Source organism: Rhinoderma darwinii, chromosome 10 (assembly GCF_050947455.1).
Source record: "Rhinoderma darwinii isolate aRhiDar2 chromosome 10, aRhiDar2.hap1, whole genome shotgun sequence".
NCBI classification, from domain to species: Eukaryota; Metazoa; Chordata; class Amphibia; order Anura; family Rhinodermatidae; genus Rhinoderma; species Rhinoderma darwinii.
The window spans coordinates 66464696-66482383 of record NC_134696.1 but is presented as its reverse complement, the minus strand read 5'-3'; the positions used below and the strand labels follow the sequence as shown (position 1 = coordinate 66482383).

The window sequence follows — 17688 nt, the reverse complement described above, 5'->3', positions numbered from 1 at the left end:
AGCATATATAACAGAAAGTGAAGATGAAGGATCAAATTACTAACAAGTTATGTCATACCAAGTAAATGAGAAAATAAACTTTACATAAACAATATGCAAAAAGCCAGTGGACATTAGCAGTTCCTTATCAAGGAAAACGCAGAAAATCTCAGTATATCAATAATTTTCTTCCAGTAATCTCCTAGGAGTCATACGACCTGATTTCTTCTTATGTTTTGGCGCTTTGAAAGCAGGATTTCGTCTCCACGGAGTGGTCTGTGTAACTTGAGGAAGAGAAGCGAGATCAGTAACAAGGACCCAGTCCACAATTTGTAATGGAGCATTCCCAAGACAATCATAGACCTCCGCAAGATCTCCGACCAAGGAAATGGTAAATCGACGACCTTCAGCTGAGAAAGAAAGTCCAAAAGGAAAAGTCCAGCTATAGAGAATTGTCTTGTTCCGTAGAAGATCAGTAAGTGGTTTAAGCTTCCGCCGCTTCTGTAGTGTGATAGCAGCTAAATCCTGATGAATTGAGATTACTGTATCTTTAAATAGAAATGGAGCAGCTCCTCTGAACTTGAAAATAATCTTATATTTCACCTTAAAGTTAAGATAGCGACAAATTATGTCACTAGGTGGCTCGTTCACCTTGGGTTTCGGGCGCAAAGCCCTGTGAGCTCTTTCAATGACAATCTCATCATCTGAATAAGCATCTCCCAGAATGGAGTGAGAAATAGACAAAATGGCACAGATTCCGGAACACCACGAAAACGCAGGTTATTTCTGCGGCTACGATTTTCCTGATCTTCTAGTGATCTAAAAATGGTGTTAAATGTAGTCTGACAAGAGGAAAAATGTTGTACAGTAGCTGCGTTAAAATCCAGAATTGCCACCTGTGTATTTTCCATGGTTTCCACCCTGTGGCCGATTTGCTTAATATCCTGTTTAATTTCAGCTATATCTTTTACAGTTGGTTCTAAAGTTTTTGAGAGTACCGGCTTGAAGAAATGTATTGTTAAGGGTAAGTCTCCAGCAGCCGATATGCCTGTTGCTTCACTTTCAGTGTCAGAGGCATCTGCACTCTCGTCTCCTCTGTCGGCGGGAAGACGGTGCCATCTTGGGATTCTGTGACGGGAGAGAAGTAGATTTCTTCTCAAAGAACTTCTCCACTTTAGCTTGTGAGGGAGCTGGGGCAGTGGTCTCCGATGCTTCTGTAGCTTTACTGCCTCCAATCTTGACCATTAGGAGCTCTGTTCCGCGATCGTAAGCTTCTGTGGGTCGCTAGATGTACGGAGCTCAGTGAGACATGTCCATGCAGTCTCAGTGCTAGCTCCGCCCCCCAAATGCCAATATTTTTTTAACAGCATTCATACCTCTACCTCAAAACAATTTTTACCAATTTTTACCAAGCTTTTTCAGGACATATAAGGCTTGAAATAAGTAGCCTTATTTGCCATAGACACTGAATACTTTTTTCCATTAAAAGTAGGCAAATCGTGTAAAATGTGAAAAAAAAATTAACACTTTGCTACTTTTGTCTAAGGCAGAAAAAAAACAGGTATAATATGGTTGATATTCAGCATGTACATTTCTGTTTTTCAAATGCATTTTTTGCATGGCTTATTTTATGACCCCTCAGTGGCAGTAAAACATCTGAATCTGTCCAAAAAATCGACCAACGAGGAAAATAGACATCCCAGGGTATACATTAAGGTATATATTGGAAAATAAGTGCTTTTTGCAAAAAAAAGAACAAAAATAAATTCTTACAACTTGGTGTTGTTTCATCTGAATTTTTTTTGTACACATTATATGCTAATTTGTGATATCAACCTAATACTTGTACGACAACTCCCGAGTAAATTGACACCCCACTTGTGCACATAACCCACTTCTGGGGTTTTTAATTTTGTCCAGATGCAAAATCACACCTTTTCTTCTTCAATGTGCATTTTTTGCATGTCTTATTTTACGGCTCCTTAGTGGTTTTGCAGTTGACTGGTTGTGGTAAAACATCTAAATATGTCAGAAAAATCCACCAACCAGGAAAATAGACATCCCAGGGTATTCATTAAGGTATATATTGGAAAAAGTGGAACAGGGTGGAGACAATGTATTAAATTGTATATTTAGATAGAGTATATAAATGTCCATGTATAGTGTATATATACAGTGTATATGTACACACATGTATATGTGTTTTTTTTGCTTCACAGTAACAGTATTTCAGGCTGCGGTCACAATCTGTTCCTTCTCTCTCCCCAGCAAAATCATTGTGACAAGAAAGTGAAGGAGGCAGAGAGATTCAACAGCGCCAAAAGTTTGTTTGCAAAACAAACTTTTCTGTGACCATCATGATTCGGTGAATCATGCTGGTCACATGGCTGCAAACGGAACCTACTGGTTCAGTTATCACTGGGGAGGGTCAGCAGAAAGGGAGGGGAAGAGCAGATCTCTAGGCAGAAGGTGAGGGGAAAAAATGGGAGTGGGGCTGGCAGGGGGAGCAGCATCTACTGACTGCACTGTGATCATCAAAAATAGTTCATTTATGATGGTCACCATGGTGATAATATAATTATTTGGTTCCGTTATCACAGGAGAAGTCTCTGACATCAGCCCTGCATGGAGGAGTTGGCAGTGAACTGCTTCTGACTTGGCGATTACATCGCGCTTCAAAAGAAGTATTCACATCACTATGATCATCATAAATAGTTAATTTATGATGGTCACAGTGGTTATAATGGAACCAATTGGTTCCGTTATGACAGGGGAAGTACCTAACCATATCCCTGCACCTCGGAGCTGGCGATGAGCATTCCCACATAGGTACATTCTGTACTTTGCTGATTTCCTTTAATTAACATCACTGCAGCACGGTGTGTCGGCTGCAGCGACGTATAGCCAGATCAGCAATGTGTAGTGGTTAATCTGTGCAATTTGTGCCAAAATTAGGTGTAAACTGAATGATAAATGTAGGCTGTTTACTTAAAAAAAATTAATGTATACAGCACATAAGGCCAATTAACTCCTCACAAACATAAATTTAGGAACAAATAAAAGAGAAGGTAGCTAGTACGAGTTTGTGATTCTGGCATGTTCAGAGCCGGGGCTTCAGACTTCTAAAAATTAATTTAAGAATTTGAAAGGGCACTATAATTACAGAATTACTTTGTAATATTAGGGGTGGAAACAAGTGAAGTTGTGAGGAAAATGTTCCTAATGTTGAAGAGAGTTGATTACGTGCCATTTACGTTGACCAAGGCTTAGAAGGTCGTACAAAGTGTGCAAAACCAAGCAAACATATAAGGACCCAATCCCAGATGTCCCAAGGTCTGAAAAAGAAAGGACCAGCTTGGATGGGAAGGGTATGTGTCCCAATATATGAGACTAAGGGCCAAAGTGGTGTTATCCATCACCTCCTTGGTAGGGATGAAGCCTGTCTGGCCTAGGTGTATAACATCAGGCAAAAGGAGAGAGAGGCGATTTGACATAAAATCAATAATGAATAAATTGCACATGCTGTCAAGTCTTTGCCTTCTTTAGAGATAAATGCCATTTGAGCCCTCAAAACGTCTGGTGGCAAATGGGCTGCCGGGAAGAGTGAATTGAAAGCTGTAAAAGTGGGACATGCCAACCGGGTCAAGAAGATCTTATAGTAGTTCACTGGGAGTCCATCTGGACCCATCACCTTTTCTGATTGAGTAGCTCTAATAAGCTCTTCAGCAGTAATTGAAGCTTCTAAGGTGGAACAACGATTGAGGGGGGGGGGCGAGGGACATTGTAGTTAAGACAAAATACATAATCTGCAATCTACTAGGGGAAGGTGAAGCATGCAGGGACAGTTGGTAGAGTGAGGCATAGTAGATTTGGAAGTCCCATGCTATGTCACTTGGCAGGGAGACATTGGTACCAGTAGAAATAGTGATGAATGGGACGTTGTACAAATCTTTCCAGGCTTATTTGTAGAGTACTTTAAAAAACAATTATTTTCTGTATTCAGAAGTTACAAATAGAAACATAATATCTAGACTTGTTAATGGCTCTTCACAATAGTAACATTTAACATGATCAAAAAGTATAATTACATCTTCACTTATTTTGTTCATCAAGTCTGTTGTCGATGATCCGGTTGCACACCACAGCTGTAAAAATAAAATGTAAAAAGGTATTGTTAGTTTATATTCAAGTACAGAATATGAACTAAAATAAACACATTAAAAACAAAACAACTGTAGCACAACTGATTTCCATAAAGACATGACTCTATTAAGCACTCAAAGTCTTTTGGTAGTGCTCAGAGTTTCTGGTTACTTAGAATTTGACACAACAATCTAAGAAAAGGTCATTCAAAACAATTGAACTTTTCTTTTGGAAATCTGTAGCAAATGTCACATGCATATATGATATTTGAAGATCAATAACTGTATTTCCCCTTTTAATCCCAATTTTCACTTAGGGCCTGTTCACATCAGCGTTGGCTTTCCGTTCCGGGGTTGCGTCGGAGGCTTCCGTCGAGTGAACCCCGCAATGGAAATGCAAACTGAAACCACAGCTTCCGTCACCATTGATATCAATGGTGACGGAAACATTGCTAATAGTTTCCGTTCCTCACCATTCCGGCAGGTTTCCATTTTAATGACGGAAACAATAGCGCAGTCGACTGCGCTATTGATTCCGTCGGAAAAACGGGAACCTTCCGGAATGGTAACGAACGGAAATCATTAGCAATGTTTCCGTCACTATTGATATCAATGGTGACGGAAACGGAAGCTGTGGTTTCAGTTTGACTTTCCGTTGCGGGGTTCACACCAAGGAAGCCTCCGACAGAACCCCGGAACGAAAAGCCAACGCTGATGTGAACAGGCCCTTATTCTCATTTCAAGGGATTTTGAAAACAAATTTGCAAAAAAATGTTTTAAAAAAAAAACCCAAAACATCGAGTTGAACCTGGGGAGGGTGGAACCTTGGGGTAAATGCACCGGCCAGGACAACAAAGATTAGAATCAAATGAAAAACCCATAAAGTTTTTAAAAATGGCAAAAAAAAAATTTTCATGTGGTTTTTAACCCCTTCCGCTGCTGCCAGTTTTGACCTTTCCGACAGAACCTCATTTTTCAATATGGGACATGTGTCACTTTATGTGGTAATAGTTTTGGAATGCTTTTACCTATCTAAGCGATTCTGAGACTGTTTTCTCGTGACACATTGTACTTTAACTTAGAGGTAAACTTTGGTCGATACGTTCAGTGTTTATTTGTGAAAAACACAAAAATTGTGAGAATATGAATGTATCTGCTTGTAAGACAGGTAGTTATAGAGTAATGGAGCACTGAACAATGCAGTAGTTTTAGACATGTAAAATTGTATTGTGTTTTCAAAGTCAAAAATTGACTAAACGTGCAAAAATTGGCAAGTATAGATAGTTTGTATCACCCGTCAGGAGCTAGAGTCCTGGAAATATTCAGGTTAGGTTTGTATCTTCCTTGACAATTTTTGCACATGTTTTGTCAATTTTTGACTTTGAAAACACAATATAATTTTATGTGTCTAAAACTACTGAATTGATCAGTGTTCCTTTACTCTATATGCTATATCCAAGAGACTGAAAGCACCACTTACAGCCAGATCACTCCCACAGGCTAGTCTGAAATTAAGGTCAACATCCATACTTAAAAGTCAGATAGTTATACCACACAAAAATAGTTACTAATTAACTGTTAGGAAATGTTCCCTTAAAGAGTCTCTATCACCACATTATAAGTAGCCCATCTCCTACATAATGTGATCGGCGGTGTAATGTAGATTACAGCAGTGTTTATTTGAAAAAACAATAATTTTTGACGCTTTATGTTATTGCCTTTCTTAATGGACAACTGGGCGTGTTTTACTTTTTGACCAAGTGAGCGTTGTGGAGAGAAGTGTATGACGCTGACCAATCAGTGATCAATCAGCATCATATATTTACAAAAAACAGCTACCAGCAGAATAATTCCTTTAATTCCAACTGCCAATAACTAGGTAAATGAACAAATAAATAAATACGTTTTATTGTGCTACTATAGAGCAAAAAGACTGACTACACTGATTGATTAAAATGAATAACATCACCTCCGTTTAGGTTAGAACAGACTGTGCATATTAAACCACGTGTGTATATTGTATTCAAGAGTCAAACACCTAACATATGTGGAGAGCAACGGAGGCACATATTAGATTAAACATTTGTAGGTATCAGAGCCCCCCCCCAATCAGCGTCATACACTTCTCTCTATTCATTTACACAGCACATAGTGTTCTTACTAGATCACTATGTGCAGTCACTTACTCACATATTAAAGTTACTCAAGTGTCCTGAGAGTTAATAGACATCACTACCAATCAGGACCTGATGTCTAATCAGAATCCTGACACTTCGGTAACGTTTGTGTGAAATTTACAGCACAGCAAGCGTAATCTCGCAAGATTACGCTGTAAACGGTCATTTAAAACGAGATTACGCTTGCTGTGCTGTAAAAGCCAAAAGCCAAATAGCGCGCCTTCTCTTCTAAGCCTTGCCGCGTGCCCAAATAGCGGTTTACGACAACATAAGGGGTATTTACATACTTTGGAGAAGTTTTTTCTTTTCTTCTTTATTCCTTGTGGAAATTGTTTTTTTTTAATTTTTTTTAGCTAAAACAACATCTTATTGGAAAGATTAAAAAAATATATATTTTCACGTGCAAATTCAAAATGCTCACTACACCCCTGGGATGAATTCCTTGTGGGGGTGTAGTTTCCAAAATGGTTTCTTTTTTGGGGAGTTTCCTTTGTTTTGGCATCGCAAGACTTCCTCAAACAAGAAATGGTGCCTAAAATATAATCTAATAAAAAGAAGCCCCCAAAATCCACCAGGTGCTCCTTTGCTTCTGAGGTCAGTGTTTCAGTCCATTAGCACACTAGGGCCACATGTGGGATATTTCTAAAAACTGCAGAAATTGGGCAATAAATATTGAGTTGCGTTTCTCTTGTAAAATCTTCTGTGTTACAGAAAAAATTAATTAAAAATGAATTTCGGTAAAAAAAATGAAATTTGTAAATTTCATCTCTACATTGCTTTAATTCTTCTGAAACGCCTAAAAGATTACGAAACCTCCTAAATGCTATTTTGAATACTTTGAAGGGTGCAGTTTTTAAAATTGGGTAATTTATGTGGGATTTCTAATATATAGGGCCCTCAAAACCACTTCAGAACTGAACTGGTCCATGAAAAAATAGCCTTTTGAATTTTTTTTGAAAATGTGAGAAATTGCTGCTAAAGTTCTAAGCCTTGTGTGGTATTACTATCAATTTTACAAGCAGATACATTTAAATTTCGAAAAATGCTAATTTTAGAAAATTTTCTCAAAATTTTGGTGTTTCTCACAAATAAATATAGGAAGGTCAAAATTGGCCACAGCGAGAAGGGGTTAATCATGTCGTCTGTCATTGGATTTTTATGTGTAAATACAGTAAGAAAGGCATTAAATAGATTTTACTTTTTCTCGCCCTCCTCCACCATTACACCCAGATTACTTCTGAGAGGGCCAACAAATTCAAATTCTCTTTCATTAAGAATTTGGAAAATATTATTAGGTTATTTCTGCTTTCTTTGGCAATGAGTCTCCCTGTTTCAATCTTTGATGACTTTATTTGGTCTTTTACAGAACTTATTCTTTTCTTTATATCTATTTAATAACTCGTCACCGTCGTCTTGCTATAGCAGTTTAAACGCTTCCATTTTATCATTATTTGCCCCCTTACTGTTTTATTTAACCACATTGGTTTCCTCCTGTTTTAAACTCGTTTATTCCCATCTATACTATGAAATCGAATGTCTGTTTGTCTGTCCTCTGTAGATATCCAAACGCCTGAACCATTTGACCCCAAATTTGGCACATAGGGTGTACGGGAAGGTTTTCGTAATGGTTCCAACCTTGCCGTTGTTCTCGATTATCAGCCATTATAACAGGATAATGATCCAATACTATAAAAGCGAATACAGACATTCGCTTTTGTAGCATAGATTTTTTTATCTGGCAGTAGCAGGTAGTGCACTATACTAGATAATCCTAGATGGGAAGGTAAAGTGGTGCAGTTGCCCATAGCAACCAATCAGATTACTACTTTAATTTTGAAAGGCGCCTTGGAAAGATGAGAGCGAGAATCTGATTGGTTGCTAAGGACAACTGCCTCATTTTTTTTTACACCAGTTTAGATAAATAATTGCCTATTACATCTTATGCTTTTTGGGCACATAAAAAGTTTTCAATCATAAACTTGAAGGGGGCGGCAACTGCCAGTTAAATTTCCTTACTTTAGTGGGACACTTTGGAGACACTAAGAAGTCTTGAAAAATAAAGTCCAGTGGAGACTTAAAGCCACGAGATTTATGATTTCATGTTTCTAAAGTGTATTGCACTTGGCTTCTAAGCCAGCCACTACCTTCAGGATCTAAAGAAAGTAAGTTAACTTCAATTTTCAAAATGCCACCAAAGAGAACTCCCTCAATTAGCAGGAAGTCTCCAGTGGCCAGGAGAAAAGCTGCATCACAAGCTGCAGAGACTACACAGCAAACTTTTGCTTGCCCGAATGCAAGCTGATCAAATGCATCATACTGTTGCTCGAGTGGCTGAAACTCCTCAGCAAACTCGGGCATGACTTTCTCAGCAACAGATCAGACAGGTGGCTCTCAGAAGCGCAAAAACTCCTGCTTAAACACAGGCCAGAAAGAAAGCATCATGTTGTTCAGTGTGCGAACGAGTGGGCCTTCATGCATGATGCTGCTTTCAATTATGATACAACCATAGCTTATGGCCAACATAGATACTTTGTGATTGGCAAAATGGAAAATTACATGCACTTTCTGTGGTGCCTTAAATTCTTCCAAGGAGGCATTAGGTATGTGCTGCTCTAGAGGCAAGGTACAGATACAAGACTGATGTCAACTCCTCCGGAGTCACTCAAGTCATCGCTTACAGGAAATATTCTTTAATTCAAGAGATTTTCTTAGCAAATTCCAAAGTTGTAACAACTGCTTTCACATGACTTCATTTGGAGCAACTGAAGTCAGAGAGAGTAGTGTCATGACCACATTTAAGATACAAAGGAAGATATCATATCTCATTGGATCTCTTTTGCCAGAGGAGAATTAGGAACACACATTCCTGCAGATCTACTTCATGGGTGATGATCATGGCCCGCCATGGAAATTTCCCAGCTACCAAGAAGGAAACAATACTTAAATTACAGGAGATGCTACATCAGCATAATCCTTATGTCAATCTGTTTAAGGCAACAAATGAAAAATTGCCCAAAGAAGATCATAACGTTGTAATCAGAGCAAATAAGACACCTCTTGACCAGCATCCAAGCAGGTTCAATGCTCCAACCATTTATGAAATTGCCATTGTTTCTCCCATGGACAATTGTATGTTGCCTGTTTGAGAGTTGGATTGAGTAAAAATCTTTATGTCTATGCATCTGCCAATAAAACTGCCAAAGTTGTTTATCAACAGGCTTTGTCATCTCCTACCAGTTTAGCTATAGGTATTTAGGAGGTTAAAAATGAAATAAACAGTGTGTAACTGCCAGGGTATATAGGGCTTCTAGCAATTTTCCCGTAATAAAAAAAACTAGGGCATAGATTGGCCTCCTGGGCACCCTTGGAACAAGTCCAAAAAACACACAGACAGACCAACACTTTATACCTGAGCAGCGCTGGGTACGAATTCTAGTTAGGTAAATATCTTACACAGGATTCACCTTTCTGAATTTTGCTGTTTTTGTACATACTGTACTAAGCATCTTATTAAAGTATAAATTAAAACTTATTATGTTGCAGTTACTATTACCTAGGTGACCCCCAACATGTACTTTTAAGATCCTGTCTGGCCTACTGGTTACAATTAGGTCTAGAAGTGCCCCCCTCTTTTTGGGTCTTGCACCAGTTGTGAAACGTATTTGTCTTTTATTGTTGTCATAAACCTGTTTCCTTTGTTGGATCTGGAGGTTTCTGCTTCCCAAATTACTTCGGGGTAGGTAAAGTCCCCCATAATAATGACTTCATTATGATTTGATGCTTAATCTATTGGCCTTATTAGTAGATTTTCTGCTGCTACTATAATACTTGGAGACTTATAACAAACCCCTATCAGTAATTTATTATTTAATCTCCCTCCCGTTATTTCGACCCACAGGGACTACACATATCATCATTCAGAATAGGCTTTAAGTAGGATTTTACATATAAGAAACCACCTCCCCCTTTCCTAATAGTACGATCATTTCTGAACAGACTGTAACCGTGCAAATTAAGTAATAAGTATCATCCAGCCACGTCTCACTCATCTCCACTTTGTCACGAATCTCCTCCAGCATTATCAACTCTAATTCCACAATCTTGTTAACAATGCTTAGTAAACAGTTAGTGAGGCTTAGTGAGTGTTAGTAAATGCACTTTATAGGATTATCATGATTGCTTTTCTTTTTCCTATTCTGTTCTAACCCCTCCCTCTATTCCACCCCATCTTAATTTCTTAGCTCCAGCTCACTAGGTACACTATCTTCCCCTCCTATACAGCAATTGTCCTACACCTGTTCCCTAGTTTAAACACTCCTCAAAATTTATAGCCTTCTTCTCCCCAAAACCGTTCCACCCTCCCCATTCAGATGAAGTCCATTCCTAATCTAGAGTCTGTAGCCAACAGAGAAGTCAGGCCAGTTCTCCAATACACCAACCCCCCTCCTTCCTACAGAAATTCTTTAGCCACTTACCCCCTAATCTCCCGCTGTCTCTCTGGTGTGGCACATGGTACAGGTAGTATTTACTGAAAGTACTACATTTGAGGTCGTTGTCCTAACCTTACTACCCATGTCCCTGAAATCAAGTTTTAATGCCATCCACCTACCTCTAACTTTGTCATTTGTGCCAATGTGTACCATGAACGCTGGGTCTTCACCAGCCCCTGCCAATAATCTGTCAACACGATCTGCTATATGCCGAACCCGAGCATCCGGAAGACAACACACTGTTCGGTATTCCTTGTCTAGCCTTTCCTATGCTCCCATTAGCCTTCTTGCTGGATTAGACTTTCCTCTGGCTGCTAGAGGAAGTGTTCTGTGTTTTTGATTCCAAGTGGCAATCAGACTGTATCAACATTCAAAGAAGAAGGTTTGTTTAATTGTCCAAGGTGCCGTCCACATAGGTCAGTTGTCCCTTTCAGTTTTACTCCGGCATGTTGCAGAAAAGCCGGAGGGAAACTGATGCTAGAACGGATCCAATAGCTTCCTATGGGATCTGTTCTGGCACATAGGACACAAGTTGTGGTTCCGTACGGTGCTGGACCTATGCAGAAGTCGGATCTAAAAAAGTTACCTGTAGCAATTTTGGGTCCGGCTCTCAGGGAGGTCTGCCGCCATATCCTATCTTAATTCACTATAGCCAGATGAACACCAGGTGCTGCCACACTGCATGGGAATCCCCGGCCAGAGCATTGCCGACGCTCTGGCCGGGGAGCAGGAGTAGAATTTAGTGACACCCATATACCCCCTGTAGATAGCACCACCTCCTGTATATAGCGCTACCCCCCTTGTAGATCGCGCCACTGAAGCTCCCTCTAGGAGCAGAATTCCCAGCCAGAGCTTTGCCGACGCTGTGGCCAGGGATTCTGCTCCAGCAGGAGCCGCTGACGTCAATGTCCATATATGGACTGTGATGTCAGGGGCTACACCTGGAGCGAAATCCCCTGCCAGAGTTTTGTCAAAGCTCTGGCCGATGACTCATCTCCTAGAGGCAACCCCTGACGTCACCGTTCATATATGGACAGCGACGTCAGGGGCTACTCCTGGAGCGGAAACCCCTGCCAGAGCATCGGGAACGCTCTGGCCGGAGATTCCGCTCCTAGAGGTAACCCCTGACGTCACTGTCCATATATGGACAGTGAGGTCAGGGGCTAATGCTGGAGTGAAATCCCCTGACAGAAGTTCGGCAACGTTTCTGGTCGGAGATTCCGCTCCTAGAGGTAACCCTTGACGTCACGGTCTATATATGGACATTGGCATCGGTGGGTGTCACTATCTACAGGGGGGGATGAGTAGCACTATCTACAGGGCAAGCATGGATGGCACTATCTATAGGGGGTGTGGGTGGCACTATCTACAGAACGTGTGGGTGGCGCTATCTACAGGGGGCTGTGTGGAGCTATCTACAGAGGGAACTGTGGCATTACCTACAGAGGGCACTGTGGCATTATGCACAGGGGGTACTGTGGCATTATGCACAGAGGGCACTGTGGCATTATCTTCAAAAGGCACCGTGGCATCTACAGAAGGCACTGTGGCATTATCTGCAGGGGGCACTGTGGCATTATTTACACATGAAATTCATCAGTTTTTAAAACGAACAGTGAAAAACTGATGCAAAACTGGTCACAATCGGCCATCAAAAGTAGAAACATGGACACGGAACGGAAACAAAACAGACACAAAACGGCCGTCAAAGACGGACCAAGGCGGCCATGTTTAATGGGCGACACCTGGACCCTGTAGTGTGAATAGAAACAACAGCAATCCCAGCATGGTGTGAGGTGGGTAGGAGATGTGGGGTGGGATTGGGTAGCTGTAAACGTGACACAAACTAACTACTCCCTGAAGTTAAGGCTAGTTTTTTTTAAGTCATTGAAGGTTCACAAGGCTGCTTCGAAGATTTGATCCGAGGTGAAGTGAGTGGACAGCAGCTGCCCTCTGGGGTCTCCCTCCAGCGCCTGCCTTAGCGCTGCACTGAATAAGATACACGTGACATTGCAATGTGTGGGTCAGATTTCAGCGTAGCCCCGAGGCCAGAGCAGAGAAGGAGAGCCCTGACATGATACACAACATGTATCTAATCTGTCATGTATCCAATCTATCACAAACTATGCACCACTCTGATAAAATTGGCACATTATCAGACCCTAGACGACCTTTTTGGTGGACCATTGTGGTATAAATTATTACAACTAACCACAACTGATGGTTTTCACAACTGATGGTTTTGTTGTAAAAAAGCTTGATAGCAACTGATACATATTTGCATCAGTTTTTGTATCAGTTGTAATCACTTGAGAGACAAAAAAAAACTGATGCTGATGCAATGGATAAGGGCTTCTTTACATCAGCGTTGTGTTTCCGTTGAGGGGTTCTGTCGGAGCTTTCCGTCACGGGAACCCCTCAACGGAAAGGCAAACGAAAACCATAGCCTCCGTTTGCGTCACCATTGGTCTCACTGGTGACGAAAACTTTGCTAATGGTTTCCGTTTGTCACCGTTCCGTAAGGGTTCAGTTTTTGGGCGGAATCAATAGCGCAGTCAAAGCACTATTGATTCTGTCAAAATAACTGACCGAACCCCTCAACGGAAACACAACGCTGATGTGAGCACAGCCTAAGCCTTACTTGAACTAACTGTTTCTGCTAAAACCTTCTCCTGAAATAGACAATTCCACAACTTCACTGCTTCTTATTTAAAGAAGCCTTGTCGCCCATGAAAACAGAAGCTTTTATTCTTTAGCTGGAGGGGGTTCCCTGCTTGTATTTTGATGTGATTTTACAAGGAACAAGTGTATACTATTTTTTAGATTAGTACACATCTATCACGGCCTCTCCCCATTCAGACGTCTATTCTCAGGACTTTTAATCTATCTTCAAAGCTAAAATGTTCCACACATTTTATTAAAGGCCATGTTATTGAGAAATTATTAACCCCTTCCGGACCAAGCTCACTTTGGCCTTCAGGACCAGCCCCATTTTTTCAAACCTGATATGTGTCACTTTATGTGGTAATAACTTTGGAATGCATTTACCTATCCAAGTCATTCTGAGATTGTTTTCTCGTGACATATTGGACTTTGTTAGTGGGAAAAATGTGGTTGATACATTTATTGCTTATTTGTAAAAAACACCAACATTTTGAGAACATTTTCAAAAATTATGATTTTTCTAAATTTAAACTTATTTGTTTGTAGAACAGATCGTACTACCACCCACAATAGTTACTAATTAACATTTCTCATATGTCTACTTTATATTTGCATCATTTTTTGAACTTGCTTTTATTTTTCTAGGACGTTACAAGGCTTGTAACTTTAGTAGCAATTTCTCACAATTTCAAGAAAATTTCAAAAGGCTACTTTATCAGGGACCAATTCAGTTGTGAAGTCGCTTTGAGGGGCCTATATATTTGAAACCCTTATAAAACTGCACCCCTCAAAGTATTCAAAACAGCATTCAGGAAGTGTTTTAATCCTTCAGGCGTTTCACAGGAATTAAAGCAAAGTAGAGAAAAAAATTAAACATTTTTTTGCCGAAATTCATTTGACATACATTTTTTTCTGTAACACAGAAAGTTTTCAGAGAAACACAACTGAATATTTATTGCCCAGATTCTGCGTTTTTTAGAAATATACCACATGTGGCCCTAGTGTGCTAATTAACTGAAACACAGGCCTCAGAAGCAACAGAGCACCTAGTGGATTTTGGGGCCTCCTCTTTTTTAGAATATATTTTAGGCATCATGTCAGGTTTGAGGAGGTCTTGTGGTGCCAAGACAGTGGAAACACATCAAAAGTGACCCCATTTTAGAAACGACACCCCTCAAGGACTGTGTCTAGGGCTATAGTTAGCATTTTGACCCCACAGTTTTTTTGACATTTATTTGAATTAGCCTGTAAAAATGAAAAAAAAAATTTTCTTAACATTTTTACAAGGAATAAAAGAGAAAAACACCACAACATTTGTAAAGTAATTTCTCCTGATTACGGCAATACTCCATATGTGGTCATAAACTGCTGTTTAGACCCACAGCAGAGATCAGAAAGGAATGAACGCCATTTGGATTTTGAAGCACAGATTTTGCTGGAATGGTTTTCGGTGCCATGTTTGCAACGCTCTGGAGGTACCAAAACAGTGGAAATACCCAATAAATAACCCCATTTTGGAAGCTACACCTCTCAAGGAATTTTCTAAGGGTATTCAGTAGTTAGCATTTTGGCCCCACAGTTTGTGTTTTTAATTTTTATTGGAATTATTCGGTGAGGATGAAAAGCTGCTTTTTTTCCTGAAAAAACAGAATTTTCAAATTTTTACAAGATATAAAATAGAAAAAGCACCTCAACATTTGTAAAGCAATTTCTCCAAAGTACGGCAATATGTGGTCATAACCTGCTGTTTGGATACACGGCAGGGCTTAGAATGGCAGGAGCGCTACTTGGCATACAGAATTTGCTTGATCGGTTTTTAGGCACCATGTCGCATTTGCAGAGCCCCTGAGGTACCAGTACAGTAGAAACCCCTGACAAGTGACTCCATTTTGGAAACTACACCTCTTGGAGCATAAATCTAGGGGTGTAGTGAGCATTTTGATCCCACAGGTGTTTCATAGATTTTATTAGAATTAGTCAGTGAAAATGAAAAATGTAATTTTTTCCAAAAATATGTTGTTTTTGCTCCAAATTTTTTATTTTCACGACGGGTAATAGGAGAAAAACCACCAAACAATTTGTTACTTTGGCTTTTAGAGCGCAGATTTTGCTGGATTGGTGTACAGGCCCCATGTCACAGTTGCAGAGCCTTGAGGTACCAGAGTACAGTAGAAACCACTGAGAAGTGACCCCATTTTGGAAGCTACACCCCTCAAGGCATTTATTGTTTGCATGTACATACGACAGGGCTTAGGAGAGAAAGAGCACAATGCGCATTTGATGTCTATTTTGGTGATTTTCTCAGCGTTGGCCCACAATTGCAGGGCTCAGACGTCAAGTACTAAAACAAACCCCCAAGTAGTGACCTCTATTTTGTGTGTGAGTAGTGAGTATTTTGACCCCAGAGGTTTTTTAATTTATTGGAAATGAACGCTCAGCGCAGGGCCGGCGTCAGCACCCGGCGAACCTGGGCAAGTGCCAGGTCCCACTACCCTTGCGGGTGCCCAATCGTCCGCGGGTGCTGTTGCTGCCGTCGTCAAGGAGAAGGAGTCCCAGGCACAGCGCTAGCGACTCTACTCCGGGACCCCATCTCCGGGAAAGCCCCTGACATCAATGCCCATATATGAACAGTGATATCAGAGGGAGAGGAGTCCCAGGCAGAGCGCTAGCGCCTCTGCTCCGGGACTCTGTCTCTGGGGAAGCCCCAGACATCACTGTCCATATATGGACAGCGATGTTAGGAGTAGAGAAGGAGTCCCAGGCAGAGCACTAGCGGCTCTGCTCCTGGACTCCATCCCTGGGGAGCCCCTGCCATCACTGTCCACATATGGACAGTGTTGTCAGGAGCAGAGCAGTGTCCCAGGCAGAGTGCTAGTAGCGCTCTGCCCGGGACTTTGGCTCTGGGGTTGCCCCTGACATCGCTAGCCAGGCTTCCCCGGAGCTGGAGTACCGGAGCAGAGCCTTTACTAGCGCTCAGCCTGGGACTTCAGCTCTGCTCCAGACATCACTATACATATATGGCCAGCTTATGGACATTATCTATATATGGACAGGTCTCCTTGGCAGATTGGAGACCATTGTTAGGCCTCAGATTGCCATAGCAACCACCGGCATCCCTACTAAAGTGGCGCAGGAATGCAGACAGGCTGGAAACCACCCAGATGCAGCGATCACTTGATCGCTGCATCTAAGGAGTTAATCGGCAGGATCAGAGCCTAGCTCCGGTCATGGCTGTTACAGCAGGATGTCAGCTGTAATATACACCTGACACCCGCCGGTGATGGCGCGGGCTCAGTCTCTGCGCCAGCTCGATCACCATCACGTAGATGAGAAGGCGCTAACACAATAGCGCTGACGGCGTAACTGTATGTGATTGGAAAGGAAGGGGTTAAAAGTGGTTGTCTCATCAGAGACAACCCATTTCATTTTGAAGCCACTGACTGATTTTGGCAGGTAAAGCCTTTTCTGGCCAGACAATTCCTCTAGAGTGGCCATTGCAGGAGAAATGTAGTATTACCTGGTGGCCATTACACAGTGGTTCTCAGTTCTGGCTCATAGAGGGGGTAAAGCATATTGAAATACTCAGAGTAAAAAGGGCATCTAAAAGATAGTATGTTATGAATAGCATATTCGCCACCAATCTGTGAACAAGGAGATGGCATAGGAATGGTGCATACATATAAAAGACATATTAAAGTTAAATCTATTTGAGATAACATCCCCTTTGGAGGTTTTAGGATAAAATGTCACTTACCTTTGTTCTAGGATCTTTCTGATCCAAAAGACGTAGTTGGACTAACACAGGTGCATCCCTGGGCTCAGTTTCTGCATAAGCGTCAACCTAGCACAACAAATTTAAGACATTATATACAAGGTCATCCTACAGTCTGCCTGCGACTCAAAAAACGTCAAATGTGGTTTAAAAAGGTAAAAAAAAAATGGCTTCTAGCAAAATACAACATAAACTACAGGAAATGAAGTTAACAGCTGCCCCACTTACTTCCTGAGCAACTTCAACACCAATGACTCCGGTAGCAGCAGCAAAGGACAGCCGCAAATTGCCATCCTCCATGTGAATGTCTTACTGTACTAAACCTGCTAGCCAATCAGATAAAGTGATCTCAAAGCCCAAGAAAAAGGAGACCTTGTGAGTGGGGTCACAAATTTGGGAGGCCCAATTTTTTTTTTTTTTTTTTTTAAAGGTTTGACTTTTGCAATTTTAATAAACATTAGACC

At 41.0% G+C, this 17688-nt stretch overlaps 1 protein-coding gene across 2 annotated transcripts in view; it reads right to left on the bottom strand.

Annotated features, from left to right (window-relative positions):
• LOC142662106 (C-Jun-amino-terminal kinase-interacting protein 3-like) overlaps positions 1-17688 on the bottom strand; it is a 381524-nt gene that overhangs the window by 69218 nt on the left and 294618 nt on the right. For both annotated transcript variants that reach the window (XM_075840017.1, XM_075840018.1), the window contains exons 16-17: positions 17207-17293; positions 4068-4124 (exon numbers count right to left, since the gene is read on the bottom strand). In XM_075840017.1, coding sequence (XP_075696132.1) covers positions 4068-4124; positions 17207-17293 — 144 coding nt within the window. The remainder of the gene's footprint in view (positions 1-4067; positions 4125-17206; positions 17294-17688) is intronic.